The sequence below is a fragment of the Oryx dammah genome, unplaced genomic scaffold, assembly GCF_014754425.2.
Source record: "Oryx dammah isolate SB20612 unplaced genomic scaffold, SCBI_Odam_1.1 HiC_scaffold_2, whole genome shotgun sequence".
NCBI classification, from domain to species: Eukaryota; Metazoa; Chordata; class Mammalia; order Artiodactyla; family Bovidae; genus Oryx; species Oryx dammah.
The window spans coordinates 11,426,609-11,449,306 of record NW_024070186.1 but is presented as its reverse complement, the minus strand read 5'-3'; the positions used below and the strand labels follow the sequence as shown (position 1 = coordinate 11,449,306).

At 56.1% G+C, this 22,698-nt stretch overlaps 1 protein-coding gene across 2 annotated transcripts; it reads right to left on the bottom strand.

Annotated features, from left to right (window-relative positions):
• Positions 1 to 5,614: 5,614 nt before the first annotated feature.
• On the bottom strand, positions 5,615 to 20,489 carry FTCD (formimidoyltransferase cyclodeaminase). Of its 2 annotated transcripts, none has more exons than XM_040264684.1 (14): positions 20,384 to 20,489; positions 19,615 to 19,798; positions 18,778 to 18,906; positions 17,914 to 18,002; positions 17,657 to 17,836; positions 16,536 to 16,673; positions 16,306 to 16,437; positions 10,731 to 10,792; positions 10,270 to 10,399; positions 10,020 to 10,181; positions 8,553 to 8,596; positions 8,239 to 8,377; positions 6,974 to 7,069; positions 5,615 to 5,965 (listed from the first exon to the last, which is right to left on the bottom strand). In XM_040264684.1, the coding sequence occupies exons 1-14, from the start codon at positions 20,435 to 20,437 to the stop codon at positions 5,879 to 5,881; spliced, it is 1,626 nt and encodes a 541-aa protein (XP_040120618.1). In that variant the 5' UTR covers positions 20,438 to 20,489; the 3' UTR covers positions 5,615 to 5,878. The 2 variants fall into 2 exon arrangements, with proteins under 2 accessions (XP_040120618.1, XP_040120625.1); XM_040264691.1 differs by having other exon boundaries at positions 5,725 to 5,945.
• Positions 20,490 to 22,698: the final 2,209 nt, after the last annotated feature.

The window sequence follows — 22,698 nt, the reverse complement described above, 5'->3', positions numbered from 1 at the left end:
AAAGGATCTTAATGACCCAGATAACCACTATGGTGTGATCACTCACTTAGAGCCAGACATCCTGGAATGTGAAGTCAAGTGGGCCTTAGGAAGAAGCATCACTACAAACAAAGCTAGTGGAGGAGATGGAATTCCAGTTGAGCTATTTCAGATCCTAAAAGATGATGCTGTGAAAGTGCTGCACTCAATATACCAACAAGTTTGGAAAACTCAGCAGTGGCCACAGGACTGGAAAAGGTCAATTTTCATTCCAATCCCAAAGAAAGGTAAGGCCAAAGAATGTTCAAATTACTGCACAATTGCACTCATCTCACACGCTAGCAAAGTAATGCTCAAAATTCTCCAAGCTAGGCTTCAACATTACATGAACCGAGAACTTCCAGATGTTTAAGCTGGATTTAGAAAGGCAGAGGAACCAGAGATCAAATTGCCAACATCTGTTGGATCATAGAAAAAGCAAGAGAATTTCTCAAAAAGAAAAACATCTACTTCTGCTTTATTGACTATGCCAAAGCCTTTGTGTGAATCACAGCAAACTGTGGAAAATTCTTCAAGAGATGGGAATACCAGACTACCTTATGTGCCTCCTGAAAAATCTATATTCAGGTCAAGAAGCAACAGTTAGAACTGGACATGGAACAACAGACTGGTTCCAAATTGGGAAAGGAGTACCTCAAAGCTGTATATTGTCACCCTGCTTATTTAGCTTCTATGCAGAGTACCTCATGCAAAATGCCAGACTGGATGAAGCACAAGTTGGAATGAAGACTGCCAAGGAAAATATCAGTAACCTCAGATAAGCAGATGGCACCACCCTTATGGCAGAAAGCTAGGAGGAACTGAAGAGCCTCTTGAGGAAACTGAAAGAGGAGAGTGAAAAACCTGGCTTGAAACTCAACATTCAAAAAACAAAGATCATGGCATCTGGTCCCATCACTTCATGGCAAATAGATGGGGAAACAATGGAAACAGTGAAAGACTTTCTTTTGGGGGGCTCCAAAATCACTGCAGATGGTGATTGCAGCCATGAAATTAAAAGACACTTGCTTCTTGGAAGAAAAGCTATAACCAACCTAGAAAGCATATTAAAATGCAGAGACATCACTTTGCCGACAAAGGTCTATCTAGTCAAAGCTACGGTTTTTCCAGTAGTTATGTATGAATGTGAGAGTTGGACCATAAAGAAATCTGAGTACCAAAGAATTGATGCTTTTGAACTGTGGTGTTGGAGAAGACTCTTGAGAGTCCCTTGGACTGCAAGGAGATCCAACCAGTCCGTCCTAAAGGAAATCAGTCCTGAATATTCATTGGAAGGACTGATGCTGAAGCTGAAGCTCCAATACTTTGGCCACCTGATGCAAAGAAGTGACTCATTAGAAAAGACCCTGATGCTGGCAAATGCTGAAGGCAGGAGGAGAAGGGGGTGACAGAGGATGAGATGGTTGGATGGCATCACCGACTCAATGGACATGAGTTTGAGCAAGCTCCAGGAGTCGCTGATGGACAGGGAAGCTTGGCATGCTGCAGTCCATGAGATCACAAAGAATCGGATACGACTGAGCAACTGAACTGAACTGAACTGTATATGCTTCCAGTTCCATCTCTCACAGACGTTCCTTCAACAGTTTCGTCACCAATGACCCCGCACTAACATCCGGCTCTGTCTCTACCATTATTGCATCACCCACATCCACACACTGATGTCCCCTCATCCAAGCCTCCCCACCAACACCTCCTCACATTGTCTCTCAGGAGCATCCTTCACCAAAGTCTGCAAACCAACATCCTTTCACCAACATCCCCACAAAAATGCCTCCCGCTAATGTCCCCTCAGTAACACCCTCTCACATTCATCCCTCACAAACCACGCATCACCAGGGTCCCTCACTAAGGCGTCCTCAGCAGATCCCTCCACTAACAGCCCTCACAATACGTCACCATGTGCCCTCAGGGGCACCCCACACGAACATCCTCACTAACCTCTCTTCCCAAAGTCATGTCCCAACATCCCCGCAGTAAAGGCCCCACATCTCATCACTAAGTTCCCCTTACTAATGTCCCTCAGCCACTTTCTTCCCCAAAGTCCCCTCAGGAGCACCCCCTCACTACCATAACTTCACCAGCGTCTACACCTTTGTCCTCTCCCTGATGCTTCCTCACAACAGGCCTCTGTGACGGCCGCATGTCCACCGCTGCTCACGAGCCCCCTCAGCCTCCGCACTGCTGTCCCCTCGGTCCCACAGCTCAACAGCAGCCACTCGGGCTTAAGGCTTAGGTGCCGCTTGAGCCCCTGCTGGGTGCCTACCATGCAGTGGGGTGAGCTGAGCCAAGGCTGTGGGAAAGGAGGGGGCGGCCTTGTGTTTCTAAGCTGACCTCACCCTCACACCCCCCACCACCTGGAGAGACCCCACATGCCTTACCTCCCAGCCCCTCAACATGGGAGGAAGTGGCAAAGGCAGCCTAGGGGTAACCCCCGGAGACGCAGGGAATCAGGACCAGTGCCCTGGGGGTAGTTAGAGTTAGGGGCAGAGGCCGGTGCACCAGCAGATGAAAGCGCCCATAAAGCCTATAAAGTATTGGGCTCTCCTGCCTTGCTCCAGGAGGACAGACACTCTACATCATTTTCTCTGCATGGTTACCTAACAAGTGCACGCATACTTTTTGTTTTTCCCACGTGCATAGCCCGTCTGGAAGGAATTTCAGGGTGTGGTGATGTTTTGAAATTACTTTTAATGGGAATGTCCTGGAAGCCAGAGGCTGCCATAGTCGGAGCAGCTGAGGTGGGGAGACCCCGCCCCTGGGAAGGAGCTGGAGGCTGATGGATATTTAGGACTGGACAGACTAGATAAACAGGCTACACGTGTGAACAGACCACAGAAAAGGAAATCCATCGTTAATATGACAAGACAGTCAACCTCAGATGTAACAGAAGTTTGAGGTGTGTTGGGAAGTGTATCTGTCAGCTCCTGCTACATAACAACCAGCCACAATGTCTCATGGTGGGACAGTTGGCATTTACTTCATTCCTGAATCACCCACAGTCACCCACGGTATCCCTGCCTAAGACTCCAGGGGCTACCTCAGCTAATGCCCTGGGGCTGTGGGTCAGTGGGGATGCTTAGGCCATGGCTGTGGCTGCTCAGGGAACCCTGTTCTCAGGTGGAGGTAAATGGTTCCCCGACAGGCAACAGGTGAGAGTCTCTTCTGACCTGCTTGTTACCATGCTCACCTCCTCTGCCCCTGTCCCAGCATCAGAGAGCTGAGGACATGCTCTGCTGTCAGCAGCGCTCCAAACTGCCACTGGGCTGCGAGGGAACTGGGGTGCTGCGGCTCAGCAGGACACCACCCTAGGATGGCCTTGTGCAGGACACACACGGGGCTGAGAGGAGCAGCAGATGCTGAGGACATACATGACCCCACTGACCCAAACATCAGCTCACAGGGGAAACTGAACCTCTGGGTGGGAATCATGGGCAGGGTTGTGGTCACCATGGAGCCGGGCCCTGGGGGTGGGGGTCAGGAGGAGTCTGTGATGGGGAGATGGCTGCTCAGGACACACACCTTTCTGAATGTGTCTCATATTTCACAATGAAATGGTAAAGGAAATACAGGGAAAGGACAAGTGAATGAAATATACATTATGCAGGAATCTCTCTAACCCACTCCAGTCTTCTTGCCTGGAGAATCCCATGGACGGAGGAGCCTGGTGGGCTACATGCCATGGGGTTGCAAAGAGTTGGACGTGACTGAGCAATTGAGCTCAGGAGTCTCTCTAAACGCTGATGTGAAAGACCTCGGGGCTAACACGTTAACTAGAAACAAAAATCAGCATTGATCTGCTCTGTATAAGTAGTGTCAAGGAATGAAGAACATAAATTCACATGTGTTTGTGTTTGCATAAATAAACACTAAATGGGCACAAAGAGGGAATTCAGTGATTTCCTGATGAGGATGGGAAGGCGCTGGTGGGGACGAGGGGGCGGGGCCTCTCTGCAGAATCTCTAAGCAGCCCTGGGTTTAGAACCAGGTGACCTGACACACTGCCTATTTTGAAAGACCTCAGCCTGCAGACCCCTGGCAGCGCCCAGTCCTATAGCAGCTCTGACCCTCACCACCTGCAGCTCCAAGCCTTGTGGATGCTGCCCTCCTGGGGTACCCCCGCAGGGTCCACAGGTCATACCTCTTGCCCTCCTCCACCTCCACCTCCCAACACCCCGAGGACCCTGTGGCCCACCCTCCAGTGGGCCGTCATCGTCATTGTCAACTCAGCTCCTAGACCAGAGCTGGCCCAGGTGGGTCTGAGAGGGTAACAGGCAGGAAGGCCAGAGGTCCCCAAGAGGCAGGAGGAAATAAGTGGCAGACATCCTGCCTGGAACTAACCAGTGTGTTTTTTCTTATGGGAAATGTTTTTCTTAAGCTATGCTAAGGAAGCTATGTATTTGCTTTAGAATTTGCCTTTCTTCAAAATGGTTCCATCTAAGACTAACTTTTTTCTTTTTTCAAACCTTGGGCTGGTAATGGTTCAACAAACCAGTATTCCCTGTCAATTGTTTTATGGTTGGGGTTAGACACACCTCATGTCATCCTATCTATTGTGGGAGCGGAGCCTGGTGAAACTCCCTCAGCCTTGAGTTGTCTCTCTTATCTGATTAATCGTTTTCTAACAGATACAAAACACCTTGCTATAAACTAGCAAGGGGGCTCTCTTTTCCTGTCCCCTTCTGATGTCTAGGGGCTTCGCTAGTAGCTCAGTCGGTAAAGAATCTGTTTGCAATGCAGGAGACCAAGGTTCGATCCCCGGGTCAGGAAGATGCCCTGGAGAAGGAAATGGCAACCCACTCCAGTACTATTGCCTGGAGAATTCCATCAACAGAGGAGCCTGGCAGGCTACAGTCCATGGGATCGCAAAAAGTCAGACACAACTGTGCAACTAACTTTCACTTTCACTTTTCACTTTCTGATGTCTATGTCAGAAGTTTTCCCTATCTCTATTATGCTTTAAAAGAAACTCTGCTACACGAAAAGCTCCAAGTCGTCAAGCCTCATCTCTGACCCTGGATGGAAATCCTCTCCTCTGGAGGTCACAAATCCCAGCATAACACACAGCTCACAGAAACAACCTTTCAGGTCTTGTCCTGTTGCCTCCAGCCCCGCGAATGGGGGCGGGGGGCAGGGGGGCTTGGGCTTTCTACCACTTCCCATCCCTCCCTCACCACCCAGGCCCTGCAGAGACCCTCCTGGGACACCACCACTGGGCCTGGGCCACTGAGCTTCCACCAAGAGAAGTCAGTGCCCAGCGCCTGGGACTCTCCCTTCTGGGACCCCAGGTCTGACACTGCACCCTCTTCCCCCAGAACCCGAGACCTGGCCCACACATCACTTTCACGTCCCCGGCCGCGTGCTGCTCTCATCTTCTCCTGTCCTGGGAGGAGCTGGTCCGGCCACCCCTCACCTTGGCGGATCCCCTGCCATTCCCCTGTTCGTCAGGCAGCATGGCCCTCATCCCTCCGTGAGATCTGAGGGTCCTACTAAGGGGGCTCTGGCCCCCAGGACCCTGGGTACTCTGTGACCCTGTGTCACCTCACGCTCCACCCCCATTCCCTCCCACTTGTCTCTCCGTGTTTGGCGCCTCACGAGGTCCCGTTCCTGCCACTCAGCTCAGACCTCCCCCAAGCTCCTCACTGGGATCCCACGTGCACCCCACATGAACCCCACAGGCTCCGTTGCGTCATCACTTTACTGGCACTGCCAACCCCAGCCACGCCCACTCCTCACAGCCCCCTATCCTTGCCCCTCATATCCCCCCAATCTGGGGCCCCAGGATGTGTCTGGAGCAGCTGCAAGGGGGAATGGAGTCCGTCGATTCCCTGCTCAGCTGTCACTCCTGCCGGGCCTCCAGCCGGTCCAGCACCAGTGCTGCCTGTGTCTGGGCATCTTGCAGGAGGCTGGAGATGCGCTGGCAGACCTAACAGACACAGGAGCACTTCGTCACCACTCACCTGCCACCCCGCCCCGCCACGGGCCCAGCCTCCCTGCCGGTTCCCTGGGCTGCCCACTCTGGGTGGCCCCGAGCCTCTGACCTGGGGAACTCCAGATCCTCACAGGTCTCTCAGTGGGGGTGGGAGGGTCCCTCTGTCTTTCCGGACGTTTGGGGCCAGCAAGGCTCAGTCCCCACCCTCCCAGTCTCCCTACTTTATCCACCACTGCTGAAGGTGGGGCTGTGTCCTCCAGGCCCAAAGGGGCAGCGCTCAAGTGGCTAGTATGTTATCTCAATGCCCTAGGGTGGACAGGGCCTTCCCTGACGACAAGCTCAGCTTGGCTAGAGAGGCAAGTCGGGACTGGCTAGCCCTAGTGCTCCCATTCCCAGTCAGGAAATCACTTTTTAACAATCATCACAAAATCACAAATACAGGGTGGTGGCCAGGGCTGGGAATGGGGGTTACTGTGGGGCCTCCTCTGGAGTGGCGAGAATGTTCCAGCACTCGATAGAGGTAGTGGTCTCACAACCGTAGATGTGCCAACTGCCTCTGACTTGTATAATTTAACATAGTGAGTTGCACATTCTGTGAATTCTCCTCCAAAAAGAGTGACAATGAAATTGTCACAAATGCTGAAGTGGGACAATTGCACAGGCCAGCAACTGCTCTCTGAGACCACGTGTTGCCGGTGCTGCAGCCCAGCCCATCCAGGGGACCCGGCCCTGGCCAGAGCCCCCAGGAGGGAGTAAGGGGGTGCCAGCAGGCACCCAGGCCACCCGCCCCCACAGAGACCCTGAAAGAAGGCCCCAGCTGTCCCCTGAGGCCTGCGTTCTGCAAGACAGGCCTTGTCCACCCGCAGCAGCTGGAGGACTGTCTCATCAGACAGACATATCCCTCCCTCAAGGACATGCTAGCCAGGTGCCCCCGGGCCCCACATGCGGGAACCAAGGCAACCTCCAGGCCTCTCGGTGGGCCCGGCCTGTGCCCCTGCTCACCTGGTCCTTAAACGCGTCATCAGTGACATCCTTCAGGTTGATGAGCACATTGAAATATGCACCAAACACACCTGTCTCCAGGGCCTTGGCTGCCACCTGCAATGGCCACGAGGCAGAACCAGCCGGCCGTGATGGGGCAGGCTGCGGGGCCTCCCCATGCCCATGGCTCAGCCCAGGACATAGCCTGGGGGCCTCACGCCTCAACCCTGAAGACGGCAATCTGCCCGGTCTCTAGAGCCCTCGGGAGCCCAGAGTCACTGGACAGAAGCCTGGCCCTCTCCAAGGTGGGTCCCAGGGCCGATTCTCCACCCAGTACTCAGAGGCCCACCCTCAGCTGACCACCTGGCAGTCCACACCCTGCTGACCTCGGCACTCCAACCCCGAGACCCAGTGATGCCTCAGGCACAGCCCAGGCTGGACACATGCTTAGCCCAGGCTGGGTGCGTGCTCAGTCACTCAGTGTCCAACTCTTTGTGACCCCATGGACTGTAGCCCGCCAGGCTCTTCCGTCCGTGAGATGATCCCAGGCAAGAACACTGGAGTGGGCTGCCGTTTCCTTCTCCAGGGGCTCTTCCCGACCCAGGGATGGAACCCGCAGCTCCTGCACTGGCAGGCGGATTCTTTACCACTGAGCCACCTGGGAAGCCCGGAGCTGCCCGCAGGGGGCCTTTAACAATGAGCACAGCATGTTGGCAGCTTACAGGCCCTGAGGGGCCACAGAGATGGGCAGCACATGCTGGGCCAGGAAGACCCAGAATGCAGGAACCATGGCCTCTGTGCTCAGGCAGCTTCTAGAACCTTCTCAACAACTCACAGGCAGCCACCTCCAGGAAAGGAATATACAGTCCTTAGGGCCTGAAGACCAGACACTGAAAACAGGTGTCTCTCTGTAAAGACCATGTGGCTGGGGGCCTCGGATTGGGCTGTAGACAAACAGCACTGGGTGTGATAGCCCTTGTCCCCAGGCCTCCGTGCAGAGGCTACAGACAGGGCGCGTATGCACGTCTGCGAGCGCCTGGGGTTTCTGGGAGAGGGGACAATGGGGAGGAGGGCGGCTGGGGCCAGAGGGGACAGTCAGAGGTGGACTCTGGAGCACACTCGAGTGTCTGCCTCTGCGCTGTGACCTTGAACAAGATCTTAGTGGAGCCGGCCTTGCAGGCTGAGACGGACCAAGACACCCTGCCAGCACTCATGTCTGCTGGCTCAGTGAGCAGCTGTGACGCCCACTGACCATTCTGCACCGGCAGCAGGGCCCTGCCACGTACCTGCAGGTCTGACCTGCAGGCCAGGTTCACGCACAGGGCCAGCTCTCGCAACACCGGCCACAGCGAGGCCACCGTCTCTGCCAGTGCCAAGGGCACAGCCACCGCCTGCTTCAGCCCCTCCTGCAGAGCGGCCTCACGTCTGGAAGCAAGGCCATTGGCAGTCAGAGCCTGGGTCGCCCAGACACCCCCAGTCTCTACCCGATGGCTCCTCGAGGAGCCCACGGAAGCAGGCTGGGGACCACAGAGAAATCGTGGTTCAGCCACAGCACACCCGGCGGGGACTGACCAGTACCAGGGATGTTCACTGCACTCACCTCTCCTTGTCCTCAGGTGTGTTCTTGGGCAGCTTTGTCGCTTTCTGCCAGAGCAAGCACAGAAACACAGAGGGGTAAGGGACTGTGACAAGGGGACTGGGAGCCTGGGGAGGGCGGGGGCCTAACACAGTGCCCACCACCTCCAAGTTTGCTTCAGTGGATCACAGATCAAGAGCCACTTCTGAGGGACTGGGGAGGGGGCCGGAGGAGAGTGAGGGCTCCAGCACCAGTCTTCCCCGCCCACTCCAGGGGAGGCAACTGTTTGACCCCAGAGACCAGCATAAAGGTTCAGGCCATGTCCTCCCACCCCTGAGGGCGACACACAGCCCAGGCCTCCTTCCAGGAAGTATGAAACTGCTCCTCCCACTGCCCCGCCCATGTGAGACGAACCAAGAGGCACACGCGACCTCCAGGTCGGATGGCCGCATTGTCAGGGGACCTCGGGAGGACCACTCCAGGCACCACCCACGCAAGCTCTGCAGGGGCCACCGGGCGGCATCCTTCATACAGGAAACGCACTCACCCTGGGGCGAAAGCCTCCCCTGAGTCACTCACACAGCCATCCACTGCGGCCCAGCGACGGAGGCCAGCTGTCCACCCAGGGCCCAGGTGCAGACAAGACTCGGCCCAAACCCCCAGCAGGGCTGGCCCAAGGCCTTTGCCCCAGGCGTGCCCAGAACACTGTCCACCCTCACATTAGGTCTTGCCCCAAGGTGGCTTTGGGCACTGGTGTCCTCTGGGAGCTCACACCTTCCCCAGCAGGCCCTCCTCCCTGGTGGGGTCCAAGTACCCCCTTTCCTCCTCTCCTGTGTCCCCTGCTGGCTCTGCTCTCACACACCCCTGGGACTTCTTGACCTTGAACTCACACCTCGACCTTCCTGCGAGTCCCCTGACCTTCACCCAGGTCTGACGGACACCCCTCCTCTGGGCCCTCCTGAACAAGGGAGGTCTGGATATAGCCTCCCAGCTCCCGGGGCCCTTTCCATCTGTCGCTGAGCTGTCTTTGATCGCTAACACTGTGACTGTGTTACCATGTAATGATTTCTGTTCCCACCCTTTCGGGACCAGAGCAATTCCCTGAGGACTGGATCTTCCTCCAGCATCTGCAGGTCTGGGTGTCGGCCCATCGGCAGGGCGCAGGGAGCTGGGCAGAGGGACACCGAGCCTGGCTGACCCTCAAGGCAGGTGTCCTCCTCTCCCCCGACCCCCAGCCCTGCAGAGACTCTGACCTGAGGTCACACCTGCACCAAACCTGCTGGGCTCAACCTAAGAGCAGCCAGACCACTGTCCCCTCCCTCCAGGCTCCCTGGTCTCCAGACGTCTGTGCTAGCGGCAGTCTCCCCCTCACCCCCATGACCCTGGCCCACCTTTCTCTCCTCTGGAGACCCCCATCACTGTCTACTGACCCCACTGTCCCTCAGGTCCTGCTCCGTAAGGCCAGTGGTGACAGCCTGCCTGCACACGTACCAGGTAGGCCTCGAAGGCCCGGGAGTCAGCATCCACCATCGCAGTCAGCTCAGCCACGGCTGCGTGGAAGGGCGGGATCAGGCGGCGCATGGTCACGTCCAGATGCTCGAACTGGCGCCGCCCATAGGTCATCAGGCCGGCCATGGAGGCCAGGGCGGCGCCCTGGGGAGAGCGCGCTGATCATGGGACCAGCCCCGGGCCGGGCGCCCCCATCCCCACTGGCCACCTCCTCGCCCTGGGCCCCACTCACCATGGCTGCACTGGCTGCAGCCACGGAGCCGCCCCCCGGGGCTGCTGAGCGGGCTCCCACGGCCCGGATGAAAGCACGCAGGGGCTGGTCCACCAGGCTTTGCTCAGGCCCGTCCTGGGGGACGAGGTACCTGCGGGGCGGGGGCGGTCAGGGGGGCCAGGGTTGGGGTGGGCTGGGGTCTATGTCGGAGGGTCCTGGGTCATTACTTCTAGGCTAGGAAGGTGGGACTGGGGGGGTCCCTGGCTCAGACCAGCACAGGGGAGGGGATATGGGCCCTGTTTGCAGAGCAGCCACCCCGAAAGCGGCTGTGACCAGCCAGGAGCTGTGTGAGGACCGAGTGGGACCTGCTGGGGCCTCACTGAGCCCCGCAACAAGCCCCCAGCCCTACACTTAGTGACGGAGCAGAGCTCTGGACGACCGAGGGGGTTTCTGCACAGGGGTGGGGGTCGGGGGCTGCTCACTCGATGATCCGCTCCTTGGGGTTGAATGGGGACAAGGAGTCCAGGCCCAGCCGGTTCACCACCTGGAAGAGGGCCTGGTGAGTGGGCTTCCCTTGAGCCCAGGTCCCACCCCTGCCACCTGTGGGGGTGCTCCCTGGCCCTGGTGTGGAGCTTGCAGGGACACAGCTGCCACACACACATACCCACCAGCAGCCCTGCAGACAGAAGCTTTTCAAGGCAAGTGACCTGCCGGGCCCTGGACTCTACCCACTGCACTGCCCTGGGGAGACCCAGGCCCAGTGTGACCCGTCCTCCCCACGCGCGAGCCTGTGCTGGAAAGGGGCCGAGACAACTGCCTCTTGGACAGGGTTCCAGCTCCTGGGAGTCAGTGGCTCTGGCTGTCAAAGGCCCAGAGCTGCGTGAGCACCCCAGCTATGACCCTTGATGTGTGACGAAAAGTGAAGTTTACCCAACTTCAAAACAAAGTTGGAAATATCCTTTTGGTGAAATGAATTCTCCATATCAGAGAGGAATTCTTTTCACCTAAAGACGCTTTTAGGACACATCATGGCGATGACGCTGGCAACACAGTCCCAGCCCCTCTGAGCCACATGGGGACAGAAAGCGACAAGTATGGGACAAGTTGAGAGCCAGGGATGGCCTGAAGTCTCCCGGAGGACGCTGGAACGAGGCGGGAACGTACCAGAGGGTGCCTGAGAGCAGCCCACCCGCTGCAGAAAACCTCAGAAAGAGGAACAGGACTGTCATTATGGACTTTAGCGCCCAAAAGCCTGGCAGGAAGTAAAGGAAACCATCCACTGCCAGAAAGCTCTCCCTGCCCTGGAGCTGGGTCCACCCGGAGACGCCTGAGCCATCTCTCAGGAGCAGGGCTCAGACGGGAGGCCCCTAGAAGACATCACCTCCAAGGATGCATTTAGGGAAAGCCACCCTTCACAGGAAATAATCAAGATCCTTTCCAGTCTGAGACTTAGTTTGGTGAAGCCCCCAGATGGTGAGGCCCCAGAAAGTATCTTTCCTGGGAATTGTAACCTGAGAGGGAGAGAGGCCATGGTTCACACAGAATTCTCTTCTGTGTGGCTCCAAAGCCTGAACAAGAGGCTCATCTACAGGGCCCAAGCAGCAACACAAGTTTAAACCAGTGACCAAGAATTCAGGAAGATCCCCTGGAGCAGGAAATGGCAACCCACTCCAATCTTCTTGCCTGGAGAATCCCACGGACAGAGAAGACTGGTGGGCTACAGTCCAGGGGGTCGCACAGAGTCAGACATGACTGAGCAGGTAGGCATGACCAAGAATCACTACAGAAGAAACCCAGGCATGCAGTCAGAACTCCCAAAGCACCTGCAGAAGCATCACTACGTGTGTCAGCAGGCACGATGCTTTGGAAAGCCAGACCTTCAAAGGCTGCAGATCTCAGAACTTTCAGATAAAGACTATAAAATACTATGGTTTCAAGAAGCAATAGAGAGCATCAAACATGTTAATAAACGATAAACAGATGTGGGAGAGGTGAAAGTGGAAAAAGGATGGAGGAGGGAGATTCGTGAGGCTGGATTTCAAGAGGCACAAAGTATTTACATGTCTTCAACTGTCGCCCCAGGGAGTGCTTATTAACAGCAACAGGGAAAACAGGAACACCACAGTGATAACCCTGGGTTGGGGAAACCAGTAACGAACGCCCTGAGGGGGACACGCCATCACTTCTGTGCTGCTCTTGCCGGAAACACACAAGCACACCCAGCCCTGAGAAAGATCAGACCAGCACCCAGCAAACAGTGCTCACAGCCCATCATGGTCAAGGAAGGACAGGGAGAACCGGGGCCCTGGTCCAGATTAAGGGCCGTAAAAGACAGGGCACGTGGACCCGCTCCTGGTCTGGGGCGGAGCCAGGAGAGGGAGACACTGACATGATTTGATTACAGTCTGCAGATTAGAGCAGATCGTACTGTGCTGAATTTCCTGATTTTGATCATTGCACTGTGGTTGTATAACAGAATGTCCTTGATCTAGACAAATACACTCTGAATAAATGAGGCATAAAGGGCACAGTGTCTTCAATCTACTCTGAAATGGTCCAGAAACAAATGTGATTGTGCGTGAATGTAGAGAAAGAGAGATACAGAAAATGGTGCAAAATACAATAGGTGAATCTGGAGGGAATAAAGCAGCTCCTGATACTATGTGTGCATAGTGAGCAAGAATTCTGTGAGCAAGAATTACATCAAAATAAAAAGTGACACAGAACTTTGTAATGGCCAGAAAGAGAACAAACCAAACTATAAAGTACATAAGTGATTAAGAAGTGAAGCCTGAGAAAACCACAGCAAATTCAGAGGGGGGGAAACAGAGAGAAAGTATAGGAAAAAACAGGATGTATGGAAGAAGAAAAGTGACTGTGTCTGCAAAATGAAAGAACCAAACACTGAATCAAAAATATTAAAGAAAATATTCCTGAAACTGAACAAGAATGAATCTGTAAATCACACAGAACCATGTTCTAAAGAAAAACTGATGCAGAATAATCAATACCAAGACATCTATGGCAGAGTTACTGAATTTCAAGGATAAAGACAGTTCTTCAAGCATCGGGGAGAAAGAACCAGTCAGCAGGGGTGTGGAAGTTACCAGACGGCCTTAGACTCCCCCACCATACACACAGCGACGTTTATTCCAAAGGTGGCAAGGATGTGCCTGCAACATTCTCAGGAGAAAAACAAGTGACTGGAGGTATTGGTTCTCCTTTATTGTTGTTGTTTAGTTACTAAGTTGTGTCTCTGCAACCCCATGGACCTCCAGGACCCACCAGGCTCCTCTGTCTACGGGATTTTTCAGGCAAGAATATTGCTGTGGGTTGCCATTCCCTTTTTCAGAGGATCTTCCTGACGCAGAGATCAAACCTGCGTCTCTGAGTCTCCTGCATTGTCACCTGGGTTATTTACCACTGAGCCACCAGGGAAGCTCTTTGGTTGTCCTACTGTTTTGAAAGAATGAAGTCACACAAAGACATTCCCAAACACACTAGAACCTACAGAATAAAGCCCCCTTGAGCCTTTCTTCGAAAACCTGCTTGACTGTGAAATCTAGGCAACAGAGAAAGGACAGAGATGCACAGTGACCTCACTTAAGTACAGAACCAAGCTTAAATATCTATGTATATTTAATTCATGTGGATATGGTTACAGAAGGTAAATGGTATACTTCAGACAATGTAAAAATAGCAACGAAGCAATTTAAATCTGGACCAGCAATGACAAGCTCACACAGTGCACTGATTTTCTTCTTTCTTCACCATGAGTCAAGAGACATTCTAATACCGATTAAGAGCTAAAGGAGTAAATATACTATGCAAACTTATAAAGGTAACCACCGAGAACTAACAAATGAATTCAGCGAGGTAGCAGGATTCAAAATCAACCCACAAAGATCAGTGCATTTCTGAACACTGACAATGAACGCTGAAGAACAAATTACAAAAACAATTCCGTTTTCAGTAGCAATAAAAAAAATTAAATACTTAGGGATTAATTAATTTCACCAAGGAGGTGAAAGACTGCAATGAGAACTACAAAACATGCTGAAAGGAGCTAAAGACACTGAAGGGTACACAGCCCAAATCCAGGGCGGGAAGACGGTGCTGTGACATGGAGCAGCACCCAGTGACTGGCGGGGGCAGTATGAGCGGTACCTTTCTGACAGTACCTTTTAGAGAAACGGGAAACCCCACCCTGGATGGTGGTGATGGCCGCACAACTTTATAAATGTCCTTAACACCACTGACCAGCATGCTTAAATATGGCTAAGATGGGAAATTTTATGTCATGTGTATTTTACCATAATTTTAAAAGCTGAAAAAATATTTAAAAGAACCAACTCCCTAAAAAAAAATGACACAGCTCTAAAAAACCAGGAACTAGAGAAGGGAAATGGAGAAGGCAATGGCAACCCTCTCCAGTACTCTCAACTGGAAAATCCCATGGATGGAGGAGCCTGGTAGGCTGTAGTCCATGGGGTCACTAAGAGTCGGACACGACTAAGTGACTTCACTTTCACTTTTCCTTTCATCCATTGGAGAAAGAAATGGCAACCCACTCCAGTGTTCTTGCCCCGAATCCTAGGGACAGGGGAGCCTGTTGGGCTGCCTCTATGGGGTTGAACAGAGTCGGACACAGCTGAGGAGACTTAGCAGCGGCGGCAGCAGAGAAGGGAGAAAAGATGGGGGTAAACATCGAGAGTTACTTTCTCATGTGCACAGCAAGCAGCCTGCAGATCGCAGACCTCAAGCTTCACAGACAGTGAGTTTTGGACAAATTTTGCTTCAAACAAGTCTATGGGCCCCCTTTTTCCAACAGCATTGTCTCATTGTGTGCCTCTGTGTCAGATTTTGGTAATTCTCACAATATTTCAAACCCTCCACCAGCATTAAAATCACATCTCTCTGAAAGCTCAGATGAAGGTTAGCTTTTTTTTTTTTAGTAATAAAGTACTTTTAAGTAGGTGCACAGTTTTTTTAGACACAATGATATTGCACACTTAACAGACTATAGTCTAGTATGAACATAACTTTTATATACACCAGGAAACCAGAAAATCATGTGAGTGGCTTTATTGGGATATTCGATTTATTTGCAATGGCCTGGAACTGAATATCTTTGTGGTGCTTACACTGATAAAAATTGACAAATCACATTGATACATTTAGATAGACTTTAACTTAATAAATCAAAAATGGAGATGAATATGTTAAGTTATGGGCTTCCCTGATGACTCAGCAGTAAAGACTCCACCTGCAGTGCAAAAGACCCAGGAGATGTGGTTCAATTCCTGGGTTGGGAAGATCCCTTGGGGAAGGGCATGGAAACCCACTCCAGCATTCTTGCCTGGAGAATGCTCAAGGACAGAGGAGCCTGGCTGGCTACCGTCCATGGGGTCACAAAATTGCGCACACAGAGTTGCATACACACATTATATTGCCTCCATATAACCAGAAGAAAACCACATCCTCTCTGCCTAAAAACAGGACAAAAGCAAGCCCAAGCATATCTGCTGTATTTAGTAAATACAAAAGGATAAACCCAACAACCAAAAGACAAAAACTCTCAGAGAAATCCAGTCATGTGCTCATTTTAAGAAATATCTTCAAAACAGAACCACCCTGAGGCCAGAGCAACAGGATGGCAAAAGCTGGCTACCGCCAGAGCTGGCTAGAGGGACCCAGGACCGCAGGAACCATGTGGTAAATAGCCCACGGAGGCTAGACTCACACCCCCAAATATGGACGGTTCAGGACCAGAGGAGGGGCAAGTCCCTCCATCCGACCGAGCCCAGGCACCCCCTCTCACAGAAGTTTCACAAAACTGAATATATTTTAGGTCATAGAGAAACCCCCAACAGTGTCCACCAAGTGAAAAATGTGATCTCAACTTGCAGGCACAGACAATAAAATAAAGAAGGAGAAGTAGGAGGCCACATGGACAGGAACCCAGGCCTGGGAGCAGGTGCCTGGAGCCGCCGCCCTGCTCTCTCTCAGGACCCCCAGCCCCCCAGCCCCAGCCCCGCCCTCACAGGCCCTGCCCACCAGCCTGAGCCGATGCTCCTCCTCCAGGAGGAACAGGTTCTCCTGCTCACAGTAGAAGGCGGCCGCATCCAGCAGGGCCTTCAGAGGCACCAGGCCCACCAGCTGCGAGCCCACCACCGGGAGGCTCAGCTCCTGTGGAGGGAGGAGGGCAGAGGGCGGAGGTCGGAGATCGAGGCATCAGTGCCCAGGCAGCTGGGCTTGGGAATTTGGGGAGGACCTGCCCCGCTCACCTGGGCTTCTCTGCAGGTCTCCTCAAAGACGGTGTGCAGCCCTGTGACCTCAAAGTCCAGGAGGTTCATGGACACCTGAGCCAGGTTCTTCTCATCCAGGTACCAGCCGATGCCCTGCACCTTGCTCAGGCGTCCTGGCTGCGGAGGACAAGGCTTACACAGCCCGGCCCTGCCTCTCCTGGCACCCCGCACTGACGGTCCCCTCCCCCTGCATCCCCTCAGCTGGCCCAGGGTCTCCCTTCTGCCCCAGACACGGGGACAAGGGGGGCCGTGGCCTGAAGACTGTGCCATGCAGCTGGTCTCCTCCTTGCCTTGCTCTCCCGGCCTCTCATCTGAGCATGGGAGGGGCCTCCCCACCACCGGAAGCAGAGCGCCCAGCGGCGGCTCACCCCACACAGGGTCCAGGCTCAGACCAGGCCCTGCTGCCTGGCCAGCATTCCACCCACGGCCTTGTCCTGGGCCTGGCTCCTTCCTCCCATCCCACCCCTGCCCCAGAGGCCAGCTCGCAGCCCTTGCTCCTTGGGGCACTCACTCCCCCTCAGGGGGGACCTCTGACTTCTGACCTCAGCAGAGCACAGAGCAGGACTGGGGAGCTGCCATGCTTTTATGCTGTGCTTGCCAACGGCTGAGCGTTCGGGAGAGAAGCCGGGCCCAGGCCTCTGGGGGTGGAGGCTGACGGGGGAGGAGCAGGGCCTCCTTCACCAGGTGTGTCTTTGTCCACCTGTGTCCAACCCAAAGTTTCTGCAGAAGTGGTGCTCAAACTAGGTGGGAGTTCCTATGGCAGACTTGGTGGATCAGGGCACCTGGGGTACCTGGGGATACCTGGGGCTCAGCAACGCCTGTTTTCCTATCAGCGTGGAAATGCTGCAGTATGTTGGCCACAGCTGTAGACCTGCTGCTTCCATGGAAAATGTCCTTAAAGACTTGCTCCTGAACCTCAAACCCTGGAACCCTGACCCTGCCAGTCCCGCATGGCATGGACACCGAGGTGGGTGGGTCCACCCACCCACCCCCCATGGGTTGGGGGTCCACACATGGTGCCCAGCCTTGACCCTCCCTGGGAGCCCCTCGAGATGCAACAGGGACGGGCCAGGCCTCATGGGACTGCAGGCGCCACCCACCTGGTCCTTCCCACGACCCTGCTCACGGAGATTGAGGGCGATACGGTGCGCCTGCTCCTTGGTGCTGAGCAGGTTGATGTTGAACGCCAGGAGGAACTTCCGCGCCCCTGTGGCGGTGGCCCCCCAGCTAGGGACGAAGGAGCTGGGCCCGAAGTCGGGTGCCCACTCAGCCTGCTTGAGCTGTGGGGAGACCAGCGGGTGAGGGAAGGGGGGAGAAGGGCCCAGCCCAGACCGCCCCCTGCTGAGGGGCACGGCACCTTCTCAGGGAGGGCCTCGTACTCCCCGGCCCGGATGGCCGGCAGGGACTGGCGGCTGGTCGTCCGCGCTGCCTCGCCATAGAGGTACACTGCAAAGGGACCTGATGAGTCAGGCCCCTGGTGGCGGGCATTGAGGGACCCCGTTCCTGCAGCTCCGTCTTGCTGGCAGCCCCCATCTCTGTGCCCCCTCAGGTGGGTGTGGGTGGTCGCTGATGGGCACTCTGTATAGGCAGGACCCCTCCTCTGCCCACCCAGGGGCAGGGCAGGCCCCACCCCCCACTGCCCAGGCTCTGATGCCCCAGAAAAACCCACAAGAGTTGGGAGCAGGCACACGGGGCTGAAAGGATATTCATGTTTCTCTCCAAAGTGCATTTTTGCTGAACAAAACATGGAATGTGGAGGAGAGAAAACAAAGCTCACTGCCAGCTCCCGATGCCTGCATGAGGCAGGAGACCCATCCCCAAGTCGGCCCATCGGCTCACAGGCAGGGGCCGGACGTGCAGCTGGCCTCTCAGGTGTTCACCTGTTGCGTGTGCTGGGCTTCCCTTGATTTAATTCCCCAAAGAGACTGTTAAGGGTTTTCTGTCTGTCCATCTTGCTCAAGCCCTTCACAGAGCCGCTACTCAAGCCCACTGCCAAGCAAGGGCGACAGTCTACCAGCTCCCTGACGGCTGGGACCCTGTCCTCACAGGTTCTCATCATAGGAGAAGGGGGACATACTCCTGCCTGTCAAAAACCGGCATGGTAGTTTTCTCCCTTAAAATCTGCATTTTTCAGGATGTAAGAGCAGAGACCCTCACAGGGTGTCTGCTGTTGCCGCTGTTGAGCTGAGGTGAGGAGGGGCCACCCGCCCTGGGCTCTCACCTGGCACACCCAGCTCCTCTGCCAGCCGCTGGCCAAAGGCCTGGGCACACAGCACACACTCGTCCATGGTGACACCCCTCACCGGGATGAAGGGGCACACGTCCAGGGCGCCCATCCGGGGGTGCTCCCCTACACAGAGATGGGGCTGAGGAAGGGGGCCTAGGTGTGGAACCCCACCCTCCAGCCCCTTCTGCGCACATTCAGACTGACCACAGGGCCCCAGAGAGGCAGACTGAGCACTGCGGCCTGTCGGTGGCAAACCCCTTCCCCTCCCTAGCGACCACCTGCGCTTGCAGGGAGGGGACTCCTGCACCCCGCTGCCCTACAGGGTTACCTCAGAAGCTGAGTCCCACTGCAGGCCAGCAGCCCATGGCCAGATGGCAGCCCCACGTCCCCTCCCCCCAGGGGGGGCCCCAGATGGCAGCCCCCCGTCCCCCTCCCCCCAGGCGGCCCCCCAGATGGCAGCCCCACATCATCCCCCCCACCACCAGGCAGCTTCTCTGAGATAAGCCTCGGTTGCCCTTCACCAGTTGGAATCACTCATGAATTCCCTCCCTCTCTGTGAGAGGCCAGAGACCTTGCCCTTTTGACCAGTTCCCCATGTGTCCATTGGCCTTTGACACTGCTGCCCAAAGAATGTGTTTGGTTTGTGGGCTGTTGACAGATAGGGCTCTGTCCCCCATACCCAGGGCCCATGCAGACTGCGAGCACCTTGCTGCCGGCCACTCTTGGGCCCCTGAAATGTAAACGGGGTCCAAGGAGCATCCGGCGAGCCTGTTGGCCCCTTGCCCTCTGCAAGTCCTGAGCGCGAGGCAGGCCGCCCTCCCCCGCCCTCACCTCTGTGTCGGCTCATGTCGATGAGCCGGTGGGCAGCGCGGGCGGCATTCAGGGCCCCCTCCACCACGTCCTCAGGGCGCCCCACGAAGGTGTAGACGGTGCGGTTGGTGGAGGGGCCAGCGTCCACATCCAGCAGCGTGCAGCCTGGGGTCTGCGCCACCGCTCGAGCGATGGCGTCAATCACCTGGGTGTGAAGACGGGCCTACGCCTCTGGCTCCCCGCGAGGAGTGGGGCACTGGAGCTGCCGGGGCCCAGTCTGTCCTGCCCCTACCCGGACACAGGGCCAGGAGCTGGTGCTGGGTAACTGGGAGCAATGACAGGCAGCCCCATGGGGAGAAACTGAGGCAGGGAGCAGAACTGGGTGGGGGGCTGCCAGGGCCCCTAGAAGGTGACTACAGGCCAAGGTCACAGAGGGTCGGGGCCCCGGCCCCCAGGCAGCCCAGAAGCTGCTGAGGCAGCGGGAAGGCTGCCCAGCGCTCCATGACTCAGTTTCCTGCAGATGACCTGGGAGTAAGGGCGGGTGGTTGGGCGGAGGCCGTGCCCCACACAAGGACCCTCAAACAGCTGTGTGGATCAGCCTTCTGGGGCTCCATCAGCACCCGAGAGGCCAAACCACCTGCCCAGACCTGGACCAGGACCCCTGACTGGTTGCCCACCCACTGCTCCTTCCTCACCCTTTCCAGAAAAGACAGTCTCCAGGCCCCACCCCAAGCCAAGCCCTCCTGGTCCCAAGCCCCCTGCACTATCCTGGCTGCCCCCAGGCCCTCACCTCCTGATTGTTCCCCTCTGAGAAGTTGGGGACACATTCCACCAGCCGGGACATGATCCAAACCCTGACCCAGACGCTCCTTTCACCAGCAGAGGTGGGAAGGAGGCTGGCGGGGCCTTTATTCCCCAGTCAGGGCCCTCCCTGCGCCAGGCTTCTTATTAACTGGGCAGATGGGGGAGGGGCAGAGCCAGGACCCTGTGAGGCGGCCAGCAGAGGAGGAGGTGGAGGGGAGGACCGAGACCTCTGCCCAGGTGAGTGTGGGCTCCCCTGAAAGAAGTACTGGACTCCTGGGGAAAAGTCCTCAGCAGGCTACAGCCTCAGGTCACCCCAGGCTCCAGGCCCAGATGGGCCCAGGGCCCCCTGGTGACCCTCTGGGTGACCCTCCTGGTCGCTGTTTCTTTGTGGAACAACTGAGCCTCAGGGCCACAGAGGGACAAGAGGGACCGTGTATGAGGCCCTGGGCCTGGCTCTCAGCAGAGGTCAGCACAGCTGGCTGGCAGGAGGGTGGGTATTGGTGGGGGGATGGGGCGGAGTGCAGGCCCATGGCACTGGGAAGGGGCAGGCAGGTGAGGCCCAGCTCCCACCCCACTGAGGCCAGAGAATCCCCACAAGGGGCCGTGTACCCCCAGGTCAGCAGCACAGGGCCCTGAGCAGAGAGGGCCAGCTCAGGTCAATGCCATCTTGAAGTCCTTCATGATTTTTGAACTGGGGGTGGTGCTGTTTCCCTTCTGCAAAGGCCCACCCATCACATGGTCACTCTGGCAGCACACGGACCCCTGCAGGCCCCTCCCAAGAGCAGCCCACACCATCTGTGTTTCTCCTGGCATTGGGTGCCCCACATAGCCTTTCGGGTGATCAGGTCCAAGGCCACTTCACTCCTCTCTCAGTCACCATGGGGCCAGGAGAGGAGATACCCAGGTCTTTCAGGCCCCCAGCTGTCTGGGCAGTTGGAAGCCCACCCCTCTAGCAGCTGCTCACAGGAACTGGAAGAGGGAGAAGGGGCTGGGGGAGCCCAGAGACCCTGCAGGCTGGGGGCAGGCCTGTCCTGTGCAGCTGCAGCTCCCGGGTGACTGTGGGGGAGTGTGGGTGACCAGCCGTCGCACATGGTCCCAGTGCAAGCCCCAGCACCACCTGACCCTCACCCCAGCACAGCCTGGAGCCAGGGTCTTTACAGAGGTGACGAGGTTAAAATGCGGCCACTAAGGTGGGTCCTAATCCTGTAGGACTGGTGTCCTTGTGAGAAGGAGATGAGACCAGAGACCCACGGGGAGGATGACACGTGAGGACACCGGGCAGGAGACACCAGGAGACAGCTGTCTGCATGCCGAGGAGGCAGGCCGCGGAGGAACCAGCCCTGTGGCACCCCCATCTCAGGCTTCACCTCCAGAATTGTGAGATGATAAATGTCTACTGTTCAAGCCGCCCCGTCGGTGTTTGTTACAGCACCCGAGCTGTCTGAGGCAGGGGTCTGAGGAGCCGGGGCATCTGGGACACGCCAGGCTGTGGGGAACAAGGAACAGGCATCCTGGCATCTTCATCCTCCTACCTACGGCAGAGGAGGAGCCGGTCGCAGGGCCCCAGAGGGCCACCTGCCCTCTCTAGGCCTCAGGAGAGATGGGGGATGTTGTGAAAGTTGCGGGGCAGAGGGTTGTATCTCCTATGGAAATGGGTCTGGCCCAGGGCTTGGCCACAGCTGGGAATGCAAGAGGCACAGAGGGGACCCGGTGTGATGCCAAGACCAGTTCTGGGGGGCAGTTTTGAAACATTAAAAATGCTGGTAGGTGCTAAAAATATCTCCTGAGAAGGGGACCCTGGAAAGCTCCACTATTTACAGGGAAAGCGATCTCATCAGTCAGTGCCCCAATGCTGGTTTCTGTGACCACCCCGCAGCCAAAGGGACCAGTGCTCGCGAGTCCAGAACCGGGCAGGAAGAGCCCAGCCCACACCGGCTCCCCTCCAGGGGCTCCGGCTGCCGGGAATCCTCTCGCAGGTAAACTGCCAACCCTGGACCTGCCTCACTGACAGAGACGCCCACCCGGCTGCACGCGCGCACCTGCTTTAAAGCTCCGCCGCTGTCTTGCTGTCCCTGGCTTTGAATCAGGGCCTGTGTCTTCACGTTGCCGCGGACTCTGCAGCTGCCCTGTCCGCGGCTGAACCCTGGCCCCAGGCCCTGCCCTCCAGGGAGACCCCCACGGGAACCCGCCGGCCCTCAAAGAGCAGCGGTAAAGGAAGAACAGCAAACAGACTTTAATAGACTAGGGCTCACCGCGAAGGTGTGGGCGGTGGCGCGGGCGCCAGGGTGCGCGCCGGCCAGG

Coding starts and splice junctions, on each gene's coding strand:
- FTCD (XM_040264691.1), bottom strand. CDS start 20,437: ATGTCCCGGCTGGTGGAATGTGTCCCCAACTTCTCAGAGGGGAACAAT. Junction 10,793..16,305: donor AGGAGCATCGGCTCAGGCTG/GTGGGCAGGGCC, acceptor GCCCTCTTCCAG/GTGGTGAACCGGCTGGGCCT. Junction 10,400..10,730: donor CCCAAGGAGCGGATCATCGA/GTGAGCAGCCCC, acceptor CCCGCCCCGCAG/GTACCTCGTCCCCCAGGACG.